This window comes from Camelus ferus, chromosome 31 (assembly GCF_009834535.1).
Source record: "Camelus ferus isolate YT-003-E chromosome 31, BCGSAC_Cfer_1.0, whole genome shotgun sequence".
Lineage (NCBI taxonomy): Eukaryota > Metazoa > Chordata > Mammalia > Artiodactyla > Camelidae > Camelus > Camelus ferus.
This window is the reverse complement of record NC_045726.1, coordinates 11,407,895-11,434,234: the sequence shown is the minus strand read 5'-3', so window position 1 is coordinate 11,434,234 and position 26,340 is coordinate 11,407,895. Positions and strand designations below refer to the sequence as shown.

Here is a 26,340-nt window from a genome sequence, read left to right as displayed (position 1 = left end):
GGAAGCCCGGTTCGAAAAGCCACAAGCGCCCCTACAAAGGGAGGTGTGGGAGGGGAGTGCGGGCGGGAGAAGATGCGGGAAAATCGACTGATTCAGAGGCCGGGGGTGAGAAGCCTCGATTTCTCATCCCTCCTGATGTGAGTGGAGAAGTGTCGGAAGTGACAGATGGGATCTTTAGTGCTTTGCAAGGAGGTAGTTATTAAGCTGCCAGGGGAAGAGGGGGACCTCTGCTTACTTTGTCGTTCTCCACAAAGTCTACGAAGGCAGTGCGCTCAATCTCCACCGGCTGCCCCTGCCTGTCGTAGAGTGCCAGGACGAAATGAAAGAAGTTGGATTTCCTCAAGTTGGAGGGAGGCTGCTTCTCAAAGTGGGCCCGGGACAGGGCTACTCCGCTGCGCACGAAGAGACACGGAGGACACCGCATCCGGGGAAGGAGAGAAAGACACGATGTTACCAACGCGCCCATGCAACACCGCAGACAGTCAGGGGTCCCTGTCCGGGGTCCAGACTTCTGGAGCCCTCGGGCCTTCTTTTCAATTAGGATTAAGAAGTGAGGACTCCTCAGAGGAGTGGCCACAGGGATCGGGTGGCAGGGCCGACGACCCCGAATGCTGTCACTGCCAGCTGTTCCAGCCTCCGGGCATCCCAGCACCCAGCAGCTCAAAGTCTGGCCTTTAGTGGAGACCAAAGGATCATGACTACAGACCGAGGCCCCCAGGAGTCCCCTGAGGCACTGGCCCAAGTCTTGTCCCATTAGGTGGCCCAATCTTCTGCGGACTGGGTCAGGATTCAGGGCTGGGCCCCAGGCTTAGGGGACTAAGCGCCTCGTTACTTTTAAAGAAATGACCCTATTCCTTCATCTTCATTGGAGTTACCTGTCCCGGCACTACTGCCCACAACGCCCCCCCCCACCACCACCAAGCTATCCCGAAAGGGCGGTGGGCAAGAACCCCTCTGAGCGGACGGGAAGCCCAGAAGCCAAGCCTGGGTCCTACAGGGAGAGGCCTCACTGCCTGCTTTCCTCGCTCTTCCGAAAAGTTTTGCCCGGGGCAGTAGCAGGGTGGAATCCCCTTGAACCAGTACCAGGCTTCTAGGGCCATCGCGTACGACCTGATACTGAGGACCTTGCCCCTAGAACTGCTGAGCCTGGAGAAGCCAAAATGTTATTAAGAGGCTGGAATGTCCTCGCCTGGGGCTGTGGGTCTCCCGGCTCAAGCCGCATCTCTGGGCCGCGCGGGCCAAACGCGCCGACCGCGATACCGGTGTTGGAGAACCCGGGAGGCTCCCTGGAGCGTACTGAGTATGTGCACACACCTCCCTGCCGACCTACGGCGGCCGGGGACAAACTGGCCGCCAGATCGCATTTAACAGGAGACTCACGGCCCAGGCGAGCGCGCAGGTGGACGGGACTGCCCCGCGGTGCTGGGGTCGCCGGGCGTCTTGCTCTAGGGCGCGAGCACTTTCTCTCTTTTGAAGGGTGTAAAATTTTGGCTAGAATCCCCCCCTCCCCATCGGACTGCCTGTTTTAACTGTAACAATTATTTGATCGGAGAAGGGAGGAAAGTAGGGGAGGCCTCTTCCAGGTGCTTGGCTAAGGAAATGCGCCGAAGAGCCCGCTCTGCGGTGCTGCCTGCTTTTCCTCGGCCTGCAGCCCAGAGAGTCCCCAGACGGCTGCGGAAAGCCGCCGCCGTGGCCTGCCATCTGCTCGAGGACACGGGCGCGTCCCGGTCTCGGGCAGGAGGGAGGGAGCTGCCGCCTGCTCCGGTCTCCGGAGCGTAGCGGCTTTTGCTTCCTCTCCTCCAAGAGTAGTGGCCGGTTCGCTCTACCCGGGACTCCAGGTAGAGTCGTGACCTGTCTAGAAAAGAAGTAGTTTCTCCGCGTGAAGCTAGGACTTAGAGGGGGATGGCCAGGAGAGCGGACAGAGAGGCGGCAGTCGTGGGAAGAAGTTCGTGAGCTCTTTGGGGTAAGGGGGCTGTCTCTGACAGACAAGGTCGTAGAGACCACAAATGCCAGCTCAATAGTGGTGATGAGGGAGGGGAACCAGAATGTCTTCATGGGGTGGCAGCTGGACAAGGCATTTACTATCTCAGCAGGAGGATGCTCAGAAACAGTCAACTTCAGGGACGAGCAAAACTAGAGGCTGTGACTGCTGCTTTTGCAGCGCGTCTCCTTTCCTCGCCTTTTTCCTACGGGCTGCTTCTACTGTTACTCCATCTTTTCTCTTTAGTCTCTTCTCTCCCCTCACCCCCGCCTCTGTGCGTCTGGTCCGCTGTTTTATCTCTGCTCCCGGACCCTCCAGTCTGCGCCCCTCCCAGAGCACCCGGCTGCTTTGCCTTCACAGGCAGCCGCTCCGGCCTCCACGGCTCCTCTAGCCGCCGCCGCCATCTGGCCGTGGGCTCCCCGCCTCCAGGAATCGCCCTGCAGGATGCGGGAGGAGAGGCGCTCGCAAGCAGCTTGGCGGAACCCGGGAGTCGCCGAAAAGCCGGCTGTCCTCCGGTGGTCGCCGCTGCCGGCTGGGTGCTCACGCTGGGCTCCGGACCCGGCCCGTCTTGCAGGACTAGGGGCTGAGCTGCGAGGCGTCGGATGCTACTTTGTTATTTTTCCTCCCAAAGAGTAGTCTGTGGGGAAGGCGTGCGGGAGAAACACAAACGACCCAGGCAGTTCAGAAACTCGAGTGTTGGCCGCGGGGTAAGTGTTCCCCTAACCGCAGCGACCTGCCTGCCGGAGGGCGAGCCCCAGCGCGCCAGGCCAGGGCGAAATATAGGGGGAGGGAGCGATCAAGGGCCAGGGCAGCGAGGGTGGTGACACACAGAGAGAGACAGAGATCGAGAGAGCGAGAAACGAACAAGCGAGAGGCTGAGAGCATAATAAGTGTGCGGCCGTCTCGTTACCTCTGCGCCGCGACATTGGCGTCCACCACGCCGACATTCCGGACCCAGGACCTGACCGAATCCATCTCGGCGCCCAGCGATTTCTCTTTCAGAGCTGGTCCTCTTCCTAAAGTATCTTGGATGCCAAACATTTAAAAAGTCTGATCTACTGTCGCTTTAAAAATGAGTTACAACGCTGTCCTCACTGTTCCCAACGTTGTCACCAAACCGTCTCCTCCAAACCAATCCAAGAAAAGGGATCAAGTGCCGAAGTTTGAGTCTCTCTTGGGGGGGTGGGGGGAGAGATAACCCGTCCTTTGCTTCCACGCGTGAGGTGCGGACAGATGTAGTTAAAGTTTGGGTTCTGTCCTTCGGAAGTTCAGATCTGCCGCCTCAGGCCCTCCGCCCTAGGTCGCTCGCATCCTTCCAGTGGCAGCGCTGCCTCCAGAAAGTGATCACAATTTTGAAGCATCACCTGTTCTGGGAGAAACAGGAGGAGATTGATGGCTGCCTAATCTCTCCTCTTCCTCCTGGTCCCCCACCCCCCTCCCTGCTCCTCCCTACCGATCCAATTTAGAAAAAAAAAAAAAATCCCCAACAGGATCAGTTGTAAAAGGAAGGGGAAGACCCGGAGCGGAGAGGAGGCGGTGGCTGCGAGCGCTGCGGAGCCGGGCTGCAGCCTCGCGCCTGCCCCATGAATGGGTTACTACGGCCTGGGCCGCGGGAGGCGGAGTCGTGGCCCGATAAGGAGCCTCATTTGCATAGACGCTCGGGATTGGCCGGCGCTGGGCAGGCCCGGCCGACGTCCTCAGGCGGCGCGCGCCACGCTCGGCGTTGCCGGGAGTCCGGGAGGTGAAAGGGGACAGAAAGCTCCCGGCACTCGGTCCTTGCCCAGACCCCATGTGCGTGCGTGGGGGCCCGCAAAGCCTGCACTGAAGCAGGGTAGTCCAGCCCTGCGGGCTGGTACGTGTCCGCTCAGTCTGGTCGCGGGAGCCGGAAGCTTCCGTGGATCCTGCCTCTAAATGCAGGTTTTTGTAGCCTGTCGGGAGGCATATTCATTCCCGGGGCTTGGGTTCTGTGTGCAGGTTTGTGAAGAAGCGGAGAGCGTGACCACATGTACTTCTGTTTTGTGCAAACGTTCCCCAGAACAACCCAGTTCCCTGGACGCTCTCCCAAGTCTCCTGGAGTTACTTGGGGACACTCAGATTTTGCATGCGGTTTACAAGTTGAGAGAGGATATATGAATGAAAGAGGGGGGTGGGGTGCGGTGGGGGAAGAACAAGGCTCAAATGCTATTCAAATAAACAGAGTGTCGGGGAAAATGGTCAAAGAGCTAAGGAAAATACCCCCGGGCGGACGCGAGCGGGAGTTGCACCCTGCAGATGAGAGGCTGCTGACAGATCGTGGCAGGCTGAGTGCGAGAGCTGCCCGGCGTTGTCCCTCCTGTCCCCCTCCCCCCCGAGTTCCCTAGCCCGGGGGAGCCCACAGAGGAGCTGCAGAGAGGCAGCAGGGGAGTCGCGGAAACTTTGCCCAAGGCGCGCGGTCGCCGCGGTGCTGGCCGCGGGCTGGTGGCCGGGAGGCTGCGGCAGCGCCGCCAAACAGCTGAAACTCTAGACGGCTTTTTAACTACTGCCGGGCAGCTAACGGTGCCTATTAAAAATCCTCCTGGCTGGGTGTTATTTTCTTGCTTCCCCTTTTGTATTCTGATCTGTGCATAGATCTGCTGCTGAAATCTAGAACACCAGCGCGAAAACAGATTTGAAGACAATGAATGCAAATCTGTGCTCAAAGACCATCTGCCGTGGAGGAGACAAATCAGCTGTTCCGCAGTTCGAGCGACTGCGCCCAAGCCTCCCGGCCTCATTACCGACAGGGCCTTGGCAAAAGCCCGGATTACATCCAGGAGACTTTCCCCCACTTAAGACTCAAATGTGAGTGTGGGTTGACTCCCGATCAGATCCCTTAGGTGTAGGTGAGCGCTCACAAATGAACTGCGAGAGTTTGCCGCTAGAGGACATAGCGCCTTGCAATTCGTTTGCCTGGGCGGATAGGAAGCTTGCACTTTTGAGAAATGCCGCTCTCTTGAGAAAGGGACGGATCCGCGCCTCCAGTTTACCCCTGGGTAAACCGCGACCCGGCTGCGTGGACGAATCGCGCTCAGGAAGCGCAGGTCTTCACTGAGGATATTCGCTTGAAAACCGATGGGGAGGGGGAGAGGGTACGCCGACCCTCTTTAAACAAACCTGGGTCCAGGGATTGGTATAGTTGATGGCGGGACGAGGAGAGGGGACGTAGAGAATTTGAAATCCCCGTCTCTTGGTTGTATCGACTGTGACACCCCGACCCCAAGGATCTGGTTTGGTCTTGTTGGACAAGATGGGTAGGGGGGAGTCATGAAGGGCGATTGGGCATAAGAATATGGAACAGGACTGGTGTAACAGCCAAGTAAGATAGGAGTTGTCCAAAGAAGGAAGAAGGAAGGTGGTAGAAAAATTTGTAGGATGAAACTTAATACCTTATTTCAGCTAGGCAATTCTCTGTTACATGCAGATTTTATGGATAAATTCTGTCCCTGCAAAAACTAAACACCAGAGTCTTCTACCCTGGCCCCACTCTCTTTCTAAATCTCTCTGAACCTCAAGTAACCACCCACCCACATCCTCATCCTAGGTCTGTGCCCAGTGGAGTCAACGGACTCCTTGGTGGAAAGGGCTGAACAGCCCTTGAGACCCTCAAGACATGTTGAGCCCAGAGATTTTTTTCAGGGGGCCTCTGATCTGCAGCACCTCAACGCTGCCCAGGAGAGGTACCGAGCACAGCCCGAGGGGCGCGAGGCGGCAACAGGCCCGGGCCCGGCCCGGCCCCGGCCCGGCCCGTTTACCCCTCAGGCCCGCATTGGCTGGGGTTAAAGGGCAGACCCGGGGTCGAGGACGCTGGCTCTTCTCTCCCGCAACAGCTGCCACCCAAATTATGCCCCTCAGGAAGCGAATGAATTGGTTCTTTCTCCCGGCTCCTGCTGCCCGCCCCAAACCAGACGGCCGCGCACGGCAGAGACAAGTTCAGGGGCCTTGGTGCCCTGCGGAGAGGCAATTTTGAAAGCCGTGGCCCCGGCACTTTGACCTGGGGGTAGGGGAGAGCTTTACCGCTCCTCGCCGGCTGCGCTAGGGGCGCCCTCCCCGCCACCGCGCGGGGCGATGGGGCAAGCGGCCGCCACGAGGCAGCGGACCCTGTGGGCTTCCAGCCACGGATGAAGTTCCCTCCAGGATGGGCCGGAGTTCCCTGGCCAGCGCAGGGAAGGGGGCGGAGGGGACAGAAAGAGAGGGAAGCAGCCCTGGGCCCCCAGTGGGAGCGCTTCGGCCTTCGGAGAGCATGGAGCGTTTCTGCCACCCGAGTTGGGCTTAATTAGGTTTCTGTAGGTTTTGGGGAGGGGCGGGCGCAGAGTCGGCCACCCGCGCGGAAGGAGCGTTGGTTAGTGATGGAGTGAGAGGCAGTGGCTCCGCCTGGAGGGTCTCTCGCATCTCTATCGCCTCCGGCTACCCCCGAAAAAACCTCTTCGAACAAGCCACACAAAACCCGCCCTGAGCCGCGCGGGGGCCCGGCAGGCGCAGCTGCGGCCTGGGGAAGCCGGCCCGGCGGGGGTGCGGGGCCCGCGCGCGCCTCCCGGGCTCCGGCCCGCCAGCTTCGTTCCGCCCCTTGCCGGGGTTGAGAAAAATCCAAGATGAACATTATTAAAATTCTTTACGACAATCTGTTTACACAAAACCGAGGAGGGGGTGGTGATATTCCGTCTTTTACCCTGTCCCCTGCTTTGTTCACTCTTCTCAATGAACCCCCCAGGTTTCATTTCCCCCGTTCATGTTTCACATCTGCACCTCAGTCCGATATGTTCAATTTCCTCTCGATCGGTTTTGAGGCCCGTTTCCCCTGTCTCTTTTGGTCCAAGTCTCCTGGGCGCTGCGTCTCTCCTCCGGGTCAGAGGTTCGGGGATTTTTCTTAGAAAATTGCTCTCCGGGCCTAGTTCTCGTCCAGCAGGGCCCTGGGGTGAAATCGGAGGTGTGAGAACACCCTCCCCCTTACAACCCGACCTTCACCCCAACTCCCAGTCACATGCGGCGGCGCCTGGGTCTACCCAACCCGAAGAATGGAGCCTGACTAGTACCCAGGAAATTAGATCCACAGGGACAGTCAGTCTGCGTTTTATAAATGAAATAAGTAGCAGTCCCCAGAAGCCTCTCTTCGGACGTGAATTTTCCAATTTGTTTATTTTAGCTGGCACCTTTGCTTTTTATTTGTCTGAGTAGAATCTCAGAATCCTGACGAATATTTAGTTCACAGTACTTCATGAAATAATTTTTTAAATATCCAACTCCACTAACTCCCACTTCGAATTTCAACTTTGCATCAGTTAAATATCCAACTCCACTAATCCCCAATCCAAATTTCTTACTGAAACTAGACTCCAATGCTCCATAAATGAGATCTCCCTAGAGAAGGAGGGAGCCAAAAAAAAAAAAAAAAAAAACTACTCTATTCACAAATGCGCTACAAACATTTCAGGACTCCACCGTCCATACCGAGCAGACCCCTTTTTAGGACAATTTGGGAAGAATTTAGATGCACTTCTTGATTTGGTTTTACATAGGGAAGGGGATTCTAACGGAAACAGCTGCCGAAATACTGAGGCGTCGAAAAACACTGCAGAGACACACGATGTGGCACCCCGGCCAGTCAAAATAGACTGAAGGAGCCAGAGGTGGCTCTACCCTAAGACTCGACAACTACAGAAAGTCTCTTCCTCCTCTTTCTCCTCTTTTTCTTCCTCTTTTCTCTCCTGCTCCCTCACCCCTCAGTATTGCCCCTCAGAAATACCCTTCCTTCCCATTTCCTGGTTGCGGGTGCAGAGCGAGCGAGGGAGCCTAGGCAGAGATGCGGAAAGGTCAGGAGAACAAATTTTTGAAGCAGCAGCCGCATTTGGCGGTTTGCAGGGCGGACGTCGGAGCTGGGCCCGCGGTGTGCGTGTGTATGTGTGTGATGGGCGACTGGTGATCCGTAGGGAGAGAAGTGCCTGGTGAGGCCTTCCAGTGCACCTGCAGACCTTATTTCCTGGGTGGGTGGGGGACGTGCGCGTTAAGGGCCGGGTTGGGTCTGTGCTGGAGTAAACCGGCCGCCTGCAGCCCCTCCTGGGAACCTGTGCACTAAGGCGATGGCATCTCCACCACAGCGGTATTAAGGCGCAGAGATCTAGGGGCAAAGTGACCCGCATTAAGAGACCCGCATTAAGAAAGCAGGTCTCCACGCAGGATGGGGCTGGGAAGAAGGTACAAACGAACGGAGGCAGGACGTTTGGGAGCCAGGCACTGCCACGCACTTTCTCACCCTTCAACTTGACAGCAACACATCAAGCGGGATCTATCTGCTCCCATTTTACAGTTGAATAAAATGAGGATGGGAGATGACAAGTGGCATCTCAGCTGAGAAGAAGGGAACAAAGGCCCACACCGGTCTCCCACTTCCAATGCACCACAATGGCGAGCGATGTAAGGCCTTTAAACAGAAAAAGTTCAATGTGACTCTTCCCCTCCTTATTTCGGTTTCTCAGCTCAGTTGAGGGGAAAGATAACTGAAGCGCTCCTCCAAAATGCCCCCCTCTTTTCCTGGTGGTCCCCGCCCCCCGCCAGCCGGCAGGGGAAAGCCCTTGAGACCCGCCAGCTCCCTCCCGGCTCGCTGCGGAGGTGTGAGCTATGTGTTGATTATTCATATTTTTGCCGAGCGTACACTCTGCCGCGGCCGGCGCCGCCACATTTCACACGTACGCTCACGTACACACTTGTACACGCGCGCTCCGCCGCCCGGCGCTCGCACCGCGCTGTGCGCGCGGGGGGCAGCGCGCCCCCCTCCGGAGCCGCCTCCTCCGACGGAGGAGGGGTGACAAAAGGCTCCCACTACCCTCTGCACGGGTCGCCTCGTCCTCCAAGCCCCAGAAACACACCCTTGGCTTCCAGATCCAACTTTCTTCTCCATAATACACTTGTCTTCCCAACTCCCACTCCTGGATTACGTGTATGTGTTGAGGGGGAAGAGGGTACAGCCACAATTATGGCACCAGCTAGAATGTCATTCCATTTGGCACCAGGCGATCTCCTCCAACACACACACAACCCACCGTCACCTCCACGCACATCACACACCTCGGTGGCAAAAGAGAAAATCCAGAAAAGTCACTTGAGGAAAATACATGCTTTCACGTTCTCTTCAACGCTTTAAATTTGGACTTCTAACCGTGAGATCTCCTCAAATCCTGCCCAAGGCCTAGAAATTCCATTTCTGGCTGATGGGAACCCCCTCCGCACCTCCACGGGAGCCGGACACGCATTTGGGGCTGGAGGGTCCGGGGTCAGGAAACCTTAGAACCAGCTAGGAAAACAGAGCTAGTTCGCCGGGCTGGGCAGCTCTGTCCCACCCTCGAAGGGGCGACAGAACTTCCACTTACTCTGGTTTTCCGGAGGGGAATAGGCCGGGGTCACGGTGCTAGGGGGGCCGGGGGTCACGCGCGGAAACATTCCCAGGGGCCCGGAAGCGCTTGGAACAGTATTTTGGGCAATTCCGGCCTCGCCCCATAGGGGGCGCAGGACTAAAGGCCGTAAAACCCTCATAACTGCCGCACTTTCTGCCGCCCTGACCCAGGGCAAGCTGGGGCACTCCAGTGGTTCCAACGTGGCGCGGCAGCGCGGAGGACCTTTTCCGGCTTTGGAGGCTTTAGACCCAGGTTAGAGCCTCACTTCTGCTGGTGAGGTCTTGGGCATTTGATCTGACTCCTTAGAGCCTCAGCTTCCTAACCGGTAAAATGAGGGTGTTATTAAAAAAAAAAAAATGAGGGTGTTATTCCTTCGAACCTCAGTTTTCCTTATTGGCAAAATGGGGATATTTATTCCCCCAGAGCTTCATTTGTCTTTTGGGAAGAAGATAGCTTAGGCGGAAGTATCTGGCACGTACTAGATGTTCAATAAACGCTTGCTTCCCTTCACCATCTGCATCTGTAAAATGAGCAGGATGATACTGGCTCGCTGTATCTCACTAGGTCCTGTGAGCCTCCTATGGGGATAGTTCTCTCCCACGCCCTTACCCCACCCCGCTTGTGAGCTCCTGGAGCAAGAACTCTGATTTGCTTGTCTTAGCTCCTTGGCTTTGGTTCCCGCAGTGGGCGCTCAACATTTCTTTTTTTTTTTTCCAACATGCAGTTATCTCTAGGAAAGGGCTTTGAACCAGTTCGGGGTCCGCAGGTGTCAGAGGGCATGAAAGGCCCCCGATGGGGCTTTTCCCGGGGAGGGGAGGGGACTTCCTAGGCGCCTGCGATGGGTGCTGAGCGCTGCCTTGTCCAGCCGCAGTAGACAGGTCGCACCCAGAACGCGAGCGCGGGTGGCTCCGGCCGCTGCAGACGGGCAGGCGTGCCGGGATCGCGGAAACCCCCGGAGAACCGAAGGACAACGCAAGGAGTTCTGGAAAGGTCTTTCCGTTTGCATGACAATCACCAGTTGATTGGTGCGTCCTGGGGGAGCCAGGAGCCCCTCCCCGCCCTGAGCCCTCCGCCCGAGACGAGGTTCTCCTCGCCCTGCGGGTCTCGGTCTCCGCGGAGCTGAACTCCCGCAGCAGCGCTTTCCGGAATCCGCGTTCAACCGAGCTGGGCCGGGACAGACAGAACCGAGAAGCAGCGAGTGGCGGAAAAGGAGGGTAGGGGCCCCGGGGAAGAGGGAGGTTCCAAAACTTTGTATTCCACAGGACTGAAGCCTCCCAGAAGCTCCTTTTTAAATTGCACCTTTTAAGCAAAAGCAATGCATGTTTACTGCAGACAAAAATATGTACAGAAACAAACAAAAACCAACAACAAAAGAAATTCGTAACCACCCCTAATCGCATTAACATTTTTAAAAAGTTGTTAATTTTTAAGTGAGTTTTCTCCCAACCTTTCTTGCATATTTCTATATGCTGATTAGTAACTTAATATAGCATATTTTTCCATACCAGTAAATGTTTTCCTACAGTAACGTTTAATATTGGCATAGTATTTCATTATCCAGAAAAGATACACTATAAATTGTTTAACCAGTTGCTGTTGTTGAATATCTAAGTTGTTTCTAGTTTTTCACCATTATAAACAATACCATGATGAACATCTTACAAAGCTGTTGCTTTTCACATACTATAATTCTTTCCTTGGGATAAAGTCCTAGAAGTGAAACTGCAAAATCAAGAGCTATGCATTATTTTAAAGTCTTGATACAGATTAACATACTGTCCTCTTGAAAAACTATATTTCCACTCCTTCTGCCCCTACCCTCAATCTTGAAATTTATTTTCTGGTTTTGAAAATTTGGCAATTTGATAGATTGGAAATGTCTTTTTAGTATTTTTATTTGAAATTTATTTATATTTCATTAATTTCCTATAAGGAGAAATTGGTTTTCATTTTCTTTTCTTTTCTTTTTTTCTTTCTTTCTTTTTTTTTTTTTTTTTTTGCCATTGTACATTTTGGAGTAGTTGCAAGTTCTTATTTTATTAGGATTTTACTTTTTAATCTATCATCTATGTTGCAAATTTTTCCCCAGTCTTTGTTTGCCTTTCATTTTATTTATGGTAATTTTTGGTCGCAGATATAGATGTGTTTCATTTAAAATTTTTTAATCTACAAGTAACGAAATAACAGTGGCTTAAATGATTAAGATGCTTAACTGCTTGATATAACAAAAAGTCTGAGAGTAGAAGGCCCCAGGTTGGGAGTACCACCCACTAATACCATAAACTACCCTGGTTCTTTTGCTCTTTATCCCACCACCCTTTCCATGTTGAGTTTTCAGTCTCCTGTTTACTGTTTCATGGTTGATGCAGCCGCAGACACCATAGCACAAATTCAAGACAGAAAGCAAGAGGAACAGATGTATTACCAGAAGATTCTATCCCTCTGTATAGCTAAGTAAAAGCTTTTCTGGAAACATCCCTTATGTCTCCTTTGCTATAATTAAGTCAAATGGATATCTATAGTCAGGTAAGTAGCTGAGAAGGCAGGTACCCACTTTTCCATCCTCTGTGTGATAGGCCTCAGAGATGGGAGTTGAGAATAGCAGTTGGATTAGGCAGTCAATCAAGCCCATTGCCAAAAAGGTGTCTTTAAATTGCATGTAGTTAAATCCATCCTTCTTTTCCATTATAATATTCCCCCTTTGTGTCATTCTCAGGTAATCCTTTCCCATTCTAAAATAATTTAAATATTGACCTATATTTGTTTGTGATTTCTTTTTCCATTAAAATTTCCTCCTTCAATTAGTAGATTTGTTCATTGTGGTCTTGGTTCCACTTTCAACAATAAACACCAAAATCTTAAAAGACTAATTTATGTAAAAGATTAGTTATAGCTACATTTAGATATTTAATTCACTCTTATTTTATTCAAAGCATATTTGCTATTTATGTATCAACTATATGCCATCTGGAATTTATTTTGATTTATGTTATGAGGTGGAAATCAAACTTCTGTCACCAAATTGTTAGTTGTACCAATAGCATTCATTAAATAATCTATAATTTCCCCCAAAACGTGAAATGTCACTGTATTTTTAACAAACATTGAGATTTAAAAGTTGGAATCAGAAATGTATGATATATTTAGAAACTAGGAAAACCACATGGTCCTCTGTTTGTTCCCTTTTACGTCCTACAGTAAAACTTTATAGTATCCTTCAGACAGGTCTAGCAAAAATTTTGTTTAAATTATTCCTAGGTAATTCTTGAATATAAATATTTATATATTTGTAATTCCTGATTGATTATTGCTGAAATATAAGAAAGGTATTTATTTATTATGCCCTCAGTCATCTTACTTACCTCTTATTAGTTGTTGCAGTTTTTTAACTGACCCAGTAGACTTCCCAAATATACAATTAAATCACCTATTTAATGATAGTTTGGACTCTTTCTTTCTGATAAATACACCTGATTTATTTTACTTGTTTTATTGCATTGGCTAGGACCTCTAATGCAATGGCAAATGGTAGAAGTGTTGGAGAGAAACCTTGTCTTATACCTGAATATTACAGACATTTTTGTAATATGTCATTATTAAATTAAGTATTATGTCAGATATTATAAAATAAGTATTTCTTTGAGGTTACTAAGAATTTTGATCACAGATATATGTTGACTTGTGTCATATACATTTTTTAGCACTTACTAGGATTATTATAAAACTTTTCTTTCTATTATTGTGATTAATTATATTAATACATTTACTCATGTTGGCCTGTCCTTCTATTTCTGTAATAAACCCAAGAGGGTCAATAATTTATTCATTCATTACAAATTTATCAAATACTCACCTTGCTGGAGACACATGGCAAGCCATGCCAAGCCCGTGCCCTTGTGGAAATTATGTTCCAGTGGAGAAGATGGAAATTGATCTACAATTTTTTCTTTTGAATTCTATCTTTGCTGGTGTGTGGCATATTTGATTGCTTGACACCCATCATTTGTTCCCATCCCCTATACATTTCTTGTCCTGGTGGTTAACTACTTTGGGGTTCTCTGAGTCATTCCTCAGGTCCTGCTTAGGTAAGTCTGCCTCTTCAAATCTTCCAATGATTTTGCAAGCTCCAGATTTCCCTTGTTAAATCCCTTTCTGCCTATGATGTTTGGAACAGTATAAAGTTCTTGCACCAGACTCTAACTGGCACATCAGGTTTTGTAAAAATCAAGCTCTGTAAAAATAATCTCTGTTCTTTCTTATATTCAATATTAGTTTAAGTAGCATAGGATCTGTATATTTTTAAATCAACAGTACTTGCCCATAAGACATGACGCCTTTAATAAGTCATATAATTTATTTGGTGGTTATTGATTTATTCAAGTTTCTAGCTCTTGGTGAATGTATTTGGGTAATTTTAATTTACATAGAAAATAAAATGTCCTTGGTATTCTAAATGTGCGACCATAGAGCTGGACCTAGTTTTCTGCTATAATTTTCATTTTCTACACCTGAAGGCATTCCTTTTCTCATTTCCATTTATTTGCATGTTTGAATTTTGTGTTTGGTTTTGTTTTTCGTCCTCAAGACTATTCCAGCTTACATCAACAGTGCACCAAAAACTTGGTATTATCTGAATTTCTAATTTTGGCCAATCTGATGGATATAAAGTTATATCTCACCGTTGTTTTAATATACATTTCTTTGATTGCTGGTGATGGTGAGCATCTCTTCCGATACTTTTTAATCATCTGAGTCCCCCTCCAGTTGCTCGTTTTCCCACTGGAACCTCAGCCTTAGTGATTGTTGCTAATACTTCTTGCTGCTGCTTCTGTCAATGTTATAAATTTGCAGGGGTACCTGGAATGTTGAGATGTTAATCCATTGTCAGTTTCAGATGTTACATCTATTACCTCTGAATCTGTCATTTGCCCATGATTTTGTCATTATTGTCCTCTTTTGATTAAAAATCTATTTTTGTGCTTTGGAGTCTTACTTAAGAAGTCTTTCTGTACCTTAAGATCACAAAGAAATATCCCTGTGCTTTGATTATAGTTTTTGCTTTCCTATTCATGTGCTTAATCTCTCTTGAGTTTAATTTGTAACATGGTCTAGATTTTGTTTTCTCCATGAAGTGAGCCACAAAAATATGACGGTTACGTTGTAGCATGGTAAGAAAGAAAACTGCCCCAAATCTGGGCCAGAACTTTCTTTGTGTATGTGATGTAATTTACAACTCCTTCTGGGAAATAATTAGCATTCTATGAGCCTTCTTGAGCAGTTTTCTGATAGCCTTTACTGAGATTACGAGCACCTTCTGAGAAGATGTGCGTCTTGAGAGGAACCTGAGAATATTAACTGACACCTCTTTATTGTACCATCTTCCATTTTCAAAAAATTTTTCTTCCAAGAGAAAAGCCTTGGAAGTGGGTTGCTCAGGACACTGTCCCATCATGGCGATTTGAAATACCACTTTGATGTGGGCATGGAAAATTTTTTTTCAGAAAAGTTGCGTTAACAGCAGTCTGTACAGTCTTCCGCTCTTCATTTAAATACGTTTCTCAGTTGAAAAGTATTCCTTCGGGTAATTTTTTGGAAATGAGGTGTGGATATTAATATCTTGCCAGCAATATCACTGCCTCTATTACATTTTATTTAATAATAACCCCCAAGGATTGTTTAGAATCCTTTCACACAATGTTGACATTAAGTGTTAGCTCCCAGTCATTTCTCTGCTCTTCTTGTGCTGACATTTGCTTAAAAGAGTCATTTTTTCCAGTGATTCTTCCCTGGTTCAGCAGATTTCTCTTTCTCTCTTTCTTCTTTTTTTTTTTTAATTTTTTATTATCATTCATTTATTTATTTTTCAGGGAGGGGAGGAGGAGATAATTCAGTTATTTATTTATTTAACTTTTTTTTTTAATATGGAAGCACTGGGGATTGAATCCAGGACCTCATGCGTGCTAAGCATGTGGTCTACCACTGAGCTATACCCTCCCCTCTCGCTCTTTCTTTTTAATGACAAATTCTATTTAAATGTCTGAAGACTGCCTACCAGTAATCGCTCTTCTGACAAAGGGGAGTCTGTTCGAGCATTGTGGGCCAGTTGTTTCACCTTGCTGTGCTTCAGTTCCTCCATCTGCAAAATGTGACCATGATACATCTTAGCTCATTTTATTACATTTTCAGGTAATAGGAGTTGAGATGGAGTCTTGTATGGATTTAGTTCAGCTCCTCCAGGACTCTGAAAGAAGATGAGAAAGCCTTAGGACTACTGTGCATTTCACTTTTCCAGATTTAGGCATCAGTGGTCCATGGAGAACAGGGAGGCGGCCCCAGGAGAGGCAGCTGTACTTCCAGCTTCAGCCTTGTGTCTGAGAGTTTTATCTTCTGCATCTACCGAGATGATCATGTGGTTTTGCCCTTTCGCTCGTGGCTGTGGTGTATAACGTTGGTCGATTTGTGTATGCTTGAACCATCCTTGTGTCCCTGGGATGAATTCAGCTTGATCAGGGTGTATGATCTTTTTTATGCGTTGTTGGATTCTGTTTGCTAATGTTTTGTTGAGGATTTTTGCATCTGTGTTCATCAACGATATTGGCTTATGGCTTTCTTTTTTGGTAGTGTCTTTGTCTGGCTTTGGTATCAGGGTAATGGTGGCTTCATAGAATGAAGTATTGGGAGTGTTCCCTTCTCTTCAATCTTTTGAAAGAGTTCGAGAAGGATCGGTATGAGCTCTTCTTTGTATGTTTGATAGAATTCCCCCCTGAAGCCATCTGGTCCTGGACTTTGTTCGCAGGGAGATTTTTTTATTGTTGATTCTGTTTCACTTCTAGTGATTGGTCTGTTCAGATGATCTATTTCTTCTTGATTCAGTTTTGGTGGACTGTATGTTTCTAGAAACTTGTCCATTTCTTCTAAACTTTATTTATTATTTATTGTTTTATTTATTATGTATTGCCATATAGTTGTTCATAATAGTCTCTTACGACTTTTTGTATTTCTGTGGTGTTGGTTGTATGAGAGTTCTACCTTTATGTTTACTAGGACAATCCCTGTTAACTGGGCAGCGACCTTTAATTTCAGGGCTTCTCTGCCTTTGTTAGGTTCCCACACCGTGTTCAGGACACATCCCCAAACAGGTGACTACTGTGAGTGCTGGAGCAGTCCCCTCCCCCGAGAATCTCCCTGCACCCAGTGCATGGCTCTGAGGCACAGGCAGAACTGAGAGCACCACCCCCCCAGCTTCATCTTGGGTCCCCACGGCTTTGAGGTCGGGCAAGCTGGTGGGGTGACTGCCACTGGTCCCTGCGTAGTTTTTCATCTGAAGAAAATGCATGAAATGAATACAAAGGAAATGCCTGTCTAGGCGGACCCCTGCCCTCAGTCCAGGCTCACCTGCAATGTATCTTGGAGAAATTCCTTGAAGTTTATTGTATGAGAATGGCACCTCTCTCTGGTTTCCAGTCATAATGTGTCTTTTTATTATAATATTCTTCTGGCAATTTCACTAGGAATTTGGAGCCTGGGCTCAGAGGACTGGAATCTCTTACTCAGCTCGGTATTCCCAGCACCTAGTAAAATATAACAAGTGCAGAGAATGTGTGTGCGATGAAGAAGAGAGCAGTTCAGTGAACTGTGATCACGTAACATATAGTCTGAAGCAGGATCCTTTTGACAGTTAGAGAGGAGTCACCCAGATTGGCAGGAGTGAAATAGGACCGTCCCCAGCAAATGGGGCTGTGCGATCACCCTGTGCATAAGGGAAAGGGGAAGAAAGATGAGACAAACCAGAGTGGACGAATGAGAGAGAAAATAATGTGCTTGGGTTCCTTATGACTCCAACTCTGAGATGGAGACCGGGATGCAGGGAGGTGACTGAGGGCTGCTCCTGTCAACAGAACATGAGGCGGAATGAGAAGTAAGATTGGACAGAAGGAGAAATGGACCTTGATGGGCCACAGAGAGCTTTGAAACTGGAATGGCCCTTCAGGAAGATCCAAGTTGAGGTGAGGAGGCTGTGCCTTTGAGCTCCAGCGTCATCGGGTTATGGGATGCACAATGACCACGGGAAGGTGGTACTGTCTTGGTTGACGCAGCTACCTTTATAAAGGTCAGCCAGGAGCCAGCCAACACGCCCAGGAGCTAGGGCATTTCTAGGGCCTAAAGGAGGGTCAGGGTAGCTCACCGCAGTGTCCACTGCTGTCCACTCCTGGTGCTGCAAAATCGCCTCCTTCATGGAGTCAGTTCACCCCCATCTGGGAAGTTCCTAGAGGAACCAGTTGGATGAACTGTAGCCCCTGCAGCTGCAGCTGGACTCAAAGCCACAGCTGACACTCCCCATCTTCCTCTACTGCCCATTCTAGATTCCTCTCACTCTCAAGTAGCACTTCCACAGGTCAGGGTGACTTAGAACCTCATCCATGAGAAGTCTGAGTCTCTGGTGACCATCCCCCTCTCAGGCTGTGGCTGCTGGATGCCCCCATTTCCAACAGAATTGGGTACCAAGAGAGCCCCCCACTGGATCGCTTGTGAGCCAAACACATCTCTCCCAGCTCCTGTTGTGTAACAGCTTCCCCTTCTCCCGGTGATCAGGGTCAGTTACCCCAGGCAGGATGGTGACCCCTTTCTTTGGCTGCTGGTCTCCTAGCACAAGGTGCCCCAAATGACCAAGCAGTAGTCAAAACTTAAAGTTCCACGGTAGAAGTATTACCTTTCTGGAAACCAAACCTTTAGATGCACCTACAGCTTCAAGGGAAAGAAGCCTAGTTTTCCTAAGTGGGCCCCTGGAATGAAGAAAATGGGATCACTCAAGGGAGTAGACTGCTCCTGGAAAATGGTACCCCATCCTCGTATCATCTGGAAGCTGGCACCTCAATTATTCTATCAGGGTGGCGGTTTCTGGGTGGTGGAATATGTGACTGGGCCAGTGGGTCCCCCGCTCACGTGCCCTCTGCCACACCTCCTTCGCTAGGCAGTGGGGCCCCTGGTCTGATGTGATGTTTTGCAGGATCCCCTGTTGGTGGAGCAGTACTGTGTACACAACCAGACTTGTGTTGGCCCCAGCACTACAAGCAAGAAAGGCAAACCCACACCCCAATTATGTGTCCATTCTTGTCAAGAGGAGCTGCTGGCCACTCCTCACCCAGGGGTAGGTCGGTCTACTCAAGGGATGTGTCTACCCAGCCTCTCAGCACTGATCTGTTGCTGGAAAACTGGACACCGAGCACTGGCAGTGGTCAGTCTTTGTGGTGGGACCCTGGTGCTGTTGGTGCCAGATGGATAGGGGACACAGTAGACCCTCTGTGAACGTTACCAGGCTCCCATATGCCGCCTCTCCGACAGGGGGGCCATGATGACACTTTGGGGGCCCAGGTATCAGTGTCAACTTGGAACATGTGTCCAGCAGTCCTCCAAATGTCTGAATTGTCACCTTTCCCCAGGGAACCATTACTGAAATAAACAGCCATCAATGCCTTTAGAGAAGGATGTTGGCAATGATTACAGACTTGCCACAGTGTTGTAGGGCCCTTTTTTCTTCTGAGGGCCCTTCCTCTACTTCACTTCAGTGGATCCGGGTCTGAAAACGGCTCCAGTCTGGAAACTGGGCAAGAGATCATGACTTTTATCTGGATGGCTGCTCTCAGTCTCCTGACCACCCCTCCTTGCTTGCTGTTTATTCCACAGGTTAAGTGATACCCCTGTTGACTGCTCCTCTAGGGATCTGGGGGCTGAGCAAGAAAAAGAAGTGACCACCAGGGGGCAGTAGCACACAATGAGCGTGCTTTGGGCAGTGCTTTGACAGGTGTGTATGCAGAGGGAAAGCCTCTCACGGCAGGAGAACTTCCAGAGCCAGGGGGCCACCATCCAGAGAGGAAGAAGGCAAGGGAACTCCTGGGAGAGAGGGGAACAGCCAGGGACTTGGGTGTCTGGGAGATGTCACTCAGCAGCCCGGCAGGGAATCTCCGGGTCAGGAGTGCTCCGAAGGGCAGCGGTGGCTGGGAGTGTTTTATGGCCCCAGGATTCGTCTTGCCTATGGCTAGCAGATGTTGGGTACAGATGTTTTGCAGGGTATGCCAAGCAAGCCGGCTCTAAGTAGCTAAACAATCTAGTTGGGCTCTCTTTAAAGCAACTGGATGCTTTAAATTTAAATTTTTTGAGTTTGGCTCTGGTGGGCTTTTGAGCTAATGGTCTCAGCATGTTATGAAGACGTGAACAACTTAGTGACAATATGCAGGGCGCCCTCTTTGGCTCGTTGACATCATTCCATATTCTCTTCATTATCTCTGGCGCTACCCCTGGGTCAGGCCCCCTGGCTGCCTCTCTGAGTTTTCCTCCACGTGCTTCTGAGAGCTCAGTGCCTCCATTTGGCCCCTGTTATTTCAGGATCTTTTCATCCTCATCACCCTGGAAGCCCAGTCAGCTAAAAGCGTCTCCTGCCATTTGCCCTGACCGAGAGAGGACAGCCCCCCTGAATGTCTCAGTGATGCACCTGCTCGTTTCTTGTTGCTTTAATGAACAGAATACCCTCCAGGTTTTCCCAGGGAACATGGTGGGCTGGTGAGTTTTCCAGTCTCTTCACTGGAGCCTTTGATTCCTTCTTCCAGTGTCTTACACAAAATTCCTCATACCATCCTAAGTGTGTTAGCGGTGTCTCCCACCATCCTAGAGTTGGAACCTGACCTTACTTATCAGTCCAATGGCCGGCCCTGGAGGTGAGGTTAGGTCCTGCAAGGGGTGTGGGCTGCCTTGAAGGACTGAGACCTGTGCCTTGTCTTCAAGCCAGTGGAGGTTTCCAGCCTTTAACAGGGAGGCGTGGCCACTTCTTCAGCCCCAGGTTCTGGGAACTCAAGGTGCTCCAGTGTAAGGGGCACCATCCATTCTTCCCGAGCAGGACCCATGAGCTGTGACACTCCTATAACTCAGTCCTGGGCTGGTCTTTGGCCGTTTCTGTCTTTGATCCACAGGGTATGAGTGTCTCTACACACTGCCGGGGAGACACCTGGACTCCACACTGAGCCTTTAGCTGGTGATTAGTCTCTTCAGCTTTTTGTTTTCTTCCTTAAGGCATCAATTGCTTTCAGCAATAGTGATCCAATTCCATGAAACGTATAATTACTCCTGCCAGGGGCCTGATCCAAACTGCAGAGCAAAGTGCCCTTAGCTGTGTCCAGAGTGTGGTGATAAATAAAGTGGGTTGGCCCTGGGATAGCTCATGGACGCTCAAGTGCTCCTTTTGAGTGCTGGTGAGAAACGGGACATCCCACAGGGATACAGGGATTCTGCCGGGAAGAGAGGGACAGAGATGGAAGGAGGGAGGGAAGGACAGAAGAAGAGAGGAAAGAAGGAAAGGAAGGAAGGAAGGAAGTTAGGAAGGAAGGAAGGAAGGAAAGAAGGAAGGAAGAAAAGAAGGGAGTGAGTGAGGAAGGAAGGAAGTGAAAGAAAGGAAGAGACAGAGAAAGAAAGAAAGAGAAAGAAAGAAAGAGAAAGAAAGAAAGAAAGAAAGAAAGAAAGAAAGAAAGAAAGAAAGAAAGAGAGGGAGGAAGAAAGGGAGGGAAGAAGGAAGGAAGGAAAGAAGGAAGGAAAGAAAGAAGGTAAGAAGGAAAGAAGGACTAGAACTAAGCTTAAAAAGTTGGACTTAAATTTTTAAGATCAGAAATTCTGTGGACCAATAATGGATCAGAAACACTGTATCAGGCAACAGTGGCTGCCAGGGTTTATGTTAAAATGTCTGTCCTTTCCTAATAGATGTTAGATAGGAAAGCGAGAGGACAATGGGTAATTTTTCTAGACCAATTATTCACTAAAGGCATATTTGGTGGTTAAAAAGTATACCTAAGCCAGTTTTTATTTCCAAACATTTGCAAGCCTTTAAAAGCCTTACGCGTAAGATTTGTCTGGAGCAAATACTGGTAACGCCGTGATGTCAGTTATGTGGTTAACTGCTCTGTATCAATTTTGTCCTTGCAACTGCTCTCTGTAAATAGAAGGAAAATGTGGTCATTGGGAATTCACAGAGTGTACAAATCTATTTTGAGCCTTTTCCAAAGGTAATGAGGAAAGCCAACGTTTCCTCAAACTGCCCCAGCTGACTTCACTAAATAACAACCAACAGCCAAAAGAAATACTCTTTTGGTCCAGAATGGATCAGAGCGAAGATTCCCCTCATGGCAACCACGCAAATAAACCCTGGCCCACAATTTTATGTCTTAGATGAAATCGGGAAGTGGCATGGATGTAGTTCAACCACAGCTGAAACACTACGCAGTCCTAGTCCTGTGTTTTTCACCAACGTGTCCTTAAAGCCACAGTAATGACTCCAGCAGACTCCTGAAATTCACTGGCTTTCCACACTGTGTTCAGAACCTTCAGCAAAATCATTCACACCTATGGTCTGGGTAACAGATGCCCAATTACGGGTGTGGGTAAGGGGATGGTAATAGTTTTAGGCTGCTGCCACTGGGGCTTTATTTAACTAGCATGAAAGAATAAGAGGTCCTTGGGAGTGATTTAAATAAAAAGTTTGAAGGGGGAGGGGGAATCGGATGAAGGCAGCCAAAAGGTATAAACTTCCAGTTATAAGATGCGTAAGTACTAGGAACGTAATGTACAACATGATAAATATAATGAACACAGCCGTATGTTATATACGAAAGTTATTAAGAGACCAAATCCTAAGAGTTCTCATCACAAGAAAAAACCTTACTTTTCTAGTTCTTTAGTTTTGTCCCTGTATCAGATGATGGATGTTCACAAGACTTACTGCAATAGTTACTTCCTGACGTGTGCAGATCAAATCATTGTCCCTTAAACTTTTTCAGTGCTGTATGTCAACTATATCTCAAGCCTGGAAGAAAAAAGGAAATATGAAACAGAATAATGTGAAAATGAGTTAAAAGTTTGATGGCTACATTTGATGATGATAAAGATCAAGATGGCAGTGAGGGTGGTAAGAATATCATGGATTTAAGCATCATTGGACTTGTTAGCTTTCTTTTCCTTCATTGTCCTACAACATCCCAGCCCGTCCAGCCATCTGAAAATGCCCAAAGGTCTGGGTGAGAGGTTGCAGGGAGGTCAAGCCAACCCATCAAGGTCCACATCCCACAAGAAATGGTATGTACCCACACCGGAGAGAGCAGAGCCCAGCCTTTTTAATATTTTATATTTGTTAGGGAGTAAGACTGTTATATACATGTACGTATATGTAGAACTGAATCGCTTTGCTGTACACCTGAAACGAACATTGTAAATCAATTACACTACAATAAAGAATCATGTTTTATAAAAAAAAGATTCTATTTTAACACCTTAAATCTTCCCTACCTGTTTCACAAGTGGGACAGGAAGCAGAAGAAAGAGGGCAAACATGTGTATTAAGGGGGCGAGGAGTAGTTAAGCCGAGTGGTTCAATATGGTGGCCACCGGCCACATGCGGAGGTGTTGCTAACATGACTGAGAAACCGGGTTTTCAATTATATTTCATTTTAATTAATTTAAATTTAAATAGCCACATGTGGTGAGACAGCACTGAGTTAGAGGAAGAGAAGTAACAGAACCGGCAGAATAGTTCCTGTTTCTCAGCGATCCTGGATGTCGAGTTTCTCACTGGAGTCCCATAATATTGCACACTGGGCAGGAGGAGCAGGTAATATTGTCTGCATTTTAAGCAGGCATAAAAAAGATAAACGGACTCATTTAGAGTCATTAGGTAGTTTGTAATGGAAGCAGGCCTCCAACTCACAATTTCTGACAACGCACTCGGAGCGGTATCTGCAGAGTGATGATGACAGTGGTACCTTAACGACGTAACTGATGTTGTAGGCGGCTCGCTACGTGCCAGGAAGCTCTTAGCACGTGGTGCTCGGTGATCCCAGCAGTTACACACGGTGGCACTCAAAGAAAATGATCGTGCAGATATGACACTCGAGGGGGAAACGGGGATAAACTACACCCCTCCAGCGGGCCGTCTGAAGCAATCCATTACGCTCAATTTACATTTTCTAATTAAGGTAAAAATAAAATGCAAAGCAAAAAGCTAGACATGAAAGGTTGCTTTTGTATAAAACTTCCAAATGTGTCATCAGAAACTTGAGCCTGCTTCTCTGACCACATCTTTTTCACATTTCTGTTCGGAATGGCTGTGCACAGTACCTGACCACAACTTTTTAAAGGTGATCTCTTGAATTCTCCAAGTTCATCACGCAAGAGAAGTGTTGGTCACACCAAATGTCACAAAAATGTTCAAGCCTTTGACAACCAATCAAAGATGTACAACAGTTGCAATGATATTTAAAGAATCTATAGTGTGTTTCATTGACAAATACAACATGGACCTTTTTACAATGACGTCAGGACGTTGAACTCAGACTTTTTCAGTAGCCAATAGTTCAAAATCATGATGAAATTTGAACTTGTAGGAGGTACACAAGTTGTAAGAACGATTGCTCTGTTTAGGTAGCACTGAATAGGGGCACCTCACACACAGAGAGACAGAAGCACCTCATTTCATTTAATTACTGAGATTTTGACCCTCAACAGAGGCTGGGCACACCTGGAGCGCCTGTGTCCCCTGCCAGGCCGCCTCCCACCAGCACGCTGGAACCCCACCAGGCCCTGAAGATCCCTTGCCTGTGGTGGGCGGAGGGACATTCAGTGGCGGCTGCTGCCATCAGTTTTGATCTCCAGGGTTCCGACCACGTGACCACCCTCAGGACAGGCCAGTGGAGCAGGTGCCAATGTCACTTATGCTCAGCGTCACTCATCAGGCAGGACCAGCTTCGAGGGCACGCAGCCAGTGCAGTCACACAGGGCCACGTGCTCAGAAGGACCCCGTAATAGATTCAATTCTCTCCTGTCACTGTCTTAAAATTCCTAATAATTTTTTAATAGAAGAGACTGCATTTTCTCTTTACGCGGAGACCCACCATCATATTACCAGCCCTCTGGCAACGTGCGTGACCTCAGCCTGGTGGCCCCATTGTAGAGATGAGAAGATTAAGATTTAGCATGGACAAGGAAAGTCTCAAAGGCCAAACAGCTCTAGGGAACCACTAGACTGATGTACAGCTGTCTGACTCAAAGACTGAACTTCTCAGTCTGCCAACTTTTAGTCCTGGGTTTCAGTCACTGAACCTCAGTTACGACTACTCAAAAAAGCAGCAAGGAAAAAAAAAACAGCGTAAGAAAAGATCCAGAGGGCTACTTTGGCAAACACATTCTAAGAAACCACTTTGCTAAGATGAAACTCAGAAGACTTGGCTAGTTGTCATTAATACAGAACACAAACTCAAATTTGGCCTGACACATTCACGGCGCCCCTAAAAATTTAAGCGTAAAAAACAGTGATTTGGACGATTTGGGGTTTATGAGCAGGGAAAGGCTGGCCCAGTAACCTTCCAGGGAAGTGACCGCAGGGCTCTGACCCACTTACCGGGCTCCCTTCACACCCATCCCAGCATGCACACACTGTCACCCGCCGCCGGCCCTCAGCATCGATGACACGTCTGCTGGGCACGAGTGTGGTGGCTTGTTTGACTTGGACACAGTCTTGTGAAGGCACAAGTCATGTGGGCGACTTGCCCACATGTGCACATATATGTACACCCGTGTGTGTGCATGCATGCATGTGCACACCTGCACACACACTCACCCGTGTATAGACACACATGCATGGGCATACGTGTGCACACATACACGCTTGCACATGCAATACAATGGTCGCCTGCATCTACACATACATACACGTACACACAGACACACGTGCACGTGTACACAATACAATGTACCTGTGTGCATGTGCACAGCTGGACACAGAGACACATGCACACCCATACACGTATGCATACATGTGCACGCACGCGCACGCATACACAGTTCTGGGACAGGCCAGCCCTCGGGGGGCTGTGGTCCCCTCGGTCTGCACTGTGCAGAACACAGCACACTTTCTTGGATCATTGTTCTCTGGACGAAAACAAACTCCTGACCAAGTGCGGGCTTTGTTTCGTGACTTGCGTGCGACTTCCATCTGAGCGCAGTTGGAAAGGTCCTTGGACTTGACTGAAAGTGTAAGAAGCTGATGTCACTTCTGTGAGTTGCTGCAGATGTCCTGAGCATGTCGATGGCCGGGGCCAGACCCCAGAGGCCACAGCGGGGCCTCAGTGAGGGCCTCGGCACGGCCTGCTGATGCTGGAGGACTCGGTTCTCAGCCCCTTCCCCGGGCTGCATCCACAGCCTGCAGACCCCCTCCTTCCTGGACCCCTAAGCCCTGAAGGAGCAAAGACTTTTATGACAGTTTTATTAGCGATGCCTCCTGGGCTAACTCTCAGGGATAGGCCAGTGCTATTAACCCCATTTTACAGAGAAGGAAACAGACCCAGAGAGGTCAAATGCTTCATTCAAGGTCTCACAGCATGTGTGGGGAAGAGGCAGGGCCATCAGCCCCAGGCTGTCTGTTGGGCCAGGACACAAGGATTTGTGATGAGTTCACTCCTCACTTTGTGAAGGTCCACGAACTCTGACCTCAGGAGGCCAGAGATGGTCACGGGAGTGGCATCCAAAGTCTCCATTGCTGTGGGACACTGCCCCCACCCCACCCCCAATCTTCCTTTTGCTCCCCTAGCTGGATGAAGAATTCCAATTGCCCAAATGAAGCTCGGTTCCAGCTTCTTAAGAACTTCAGTAGCTCTAGGACCTTCTGAGATCATCAGCCAAATTCCAAAGGCAGAGCAGAAGGGAATTGGATTCTGTTCTGTCTTGATTCTGAAATGCACACATCTCCCCCGCTGAATCACGGGCCCTGATGGCGAGGGGTGGGGCCGTCACATTGCCCACTCTCCGCCCCCACTCTGCGGTCCCCCAGCACTTAGCACGTGGCTGGCCGTAAACAAGGGCCTGGTACCCACTTGTGAAAAGGAAATGAAAAAAGAAGGCAAGGAGAAGATGACAGGCCTGCAAACT

General features: G+C 49.0%; 1 protein-coding gene across 1 annotated transcript in view; it reads right to left on the bottom strand.

Annotated features, from left to right (window-relative positions):
• EBF2 (EBF transcription factor 2) overlaps nt 1-3,605 on the bottom strand; it is a 144,863-nt gene extending 141,258 nt beyond the window's left edge. Inside the window, exons 1-2 of the mRNA XM_014567087.2 lie at nt 2,892-3,605; nt 236-392 (exon numbers count right to left, since the gene is read on the bottom strand). Of these exons, the coding sequence (XP_014422573.2) occupies nt 236-392; nt 2,892-3,022 (288 nt within the window). The 5' untranslated portion in view covers nt 3,023-3,605. The remainder of the gene's footprint in view (nt 1-235; nt 393-2,891) is intronic.
• Between the last annotated feature and the right edge of the window lie 22,735 nt (nt 3,606-26,340).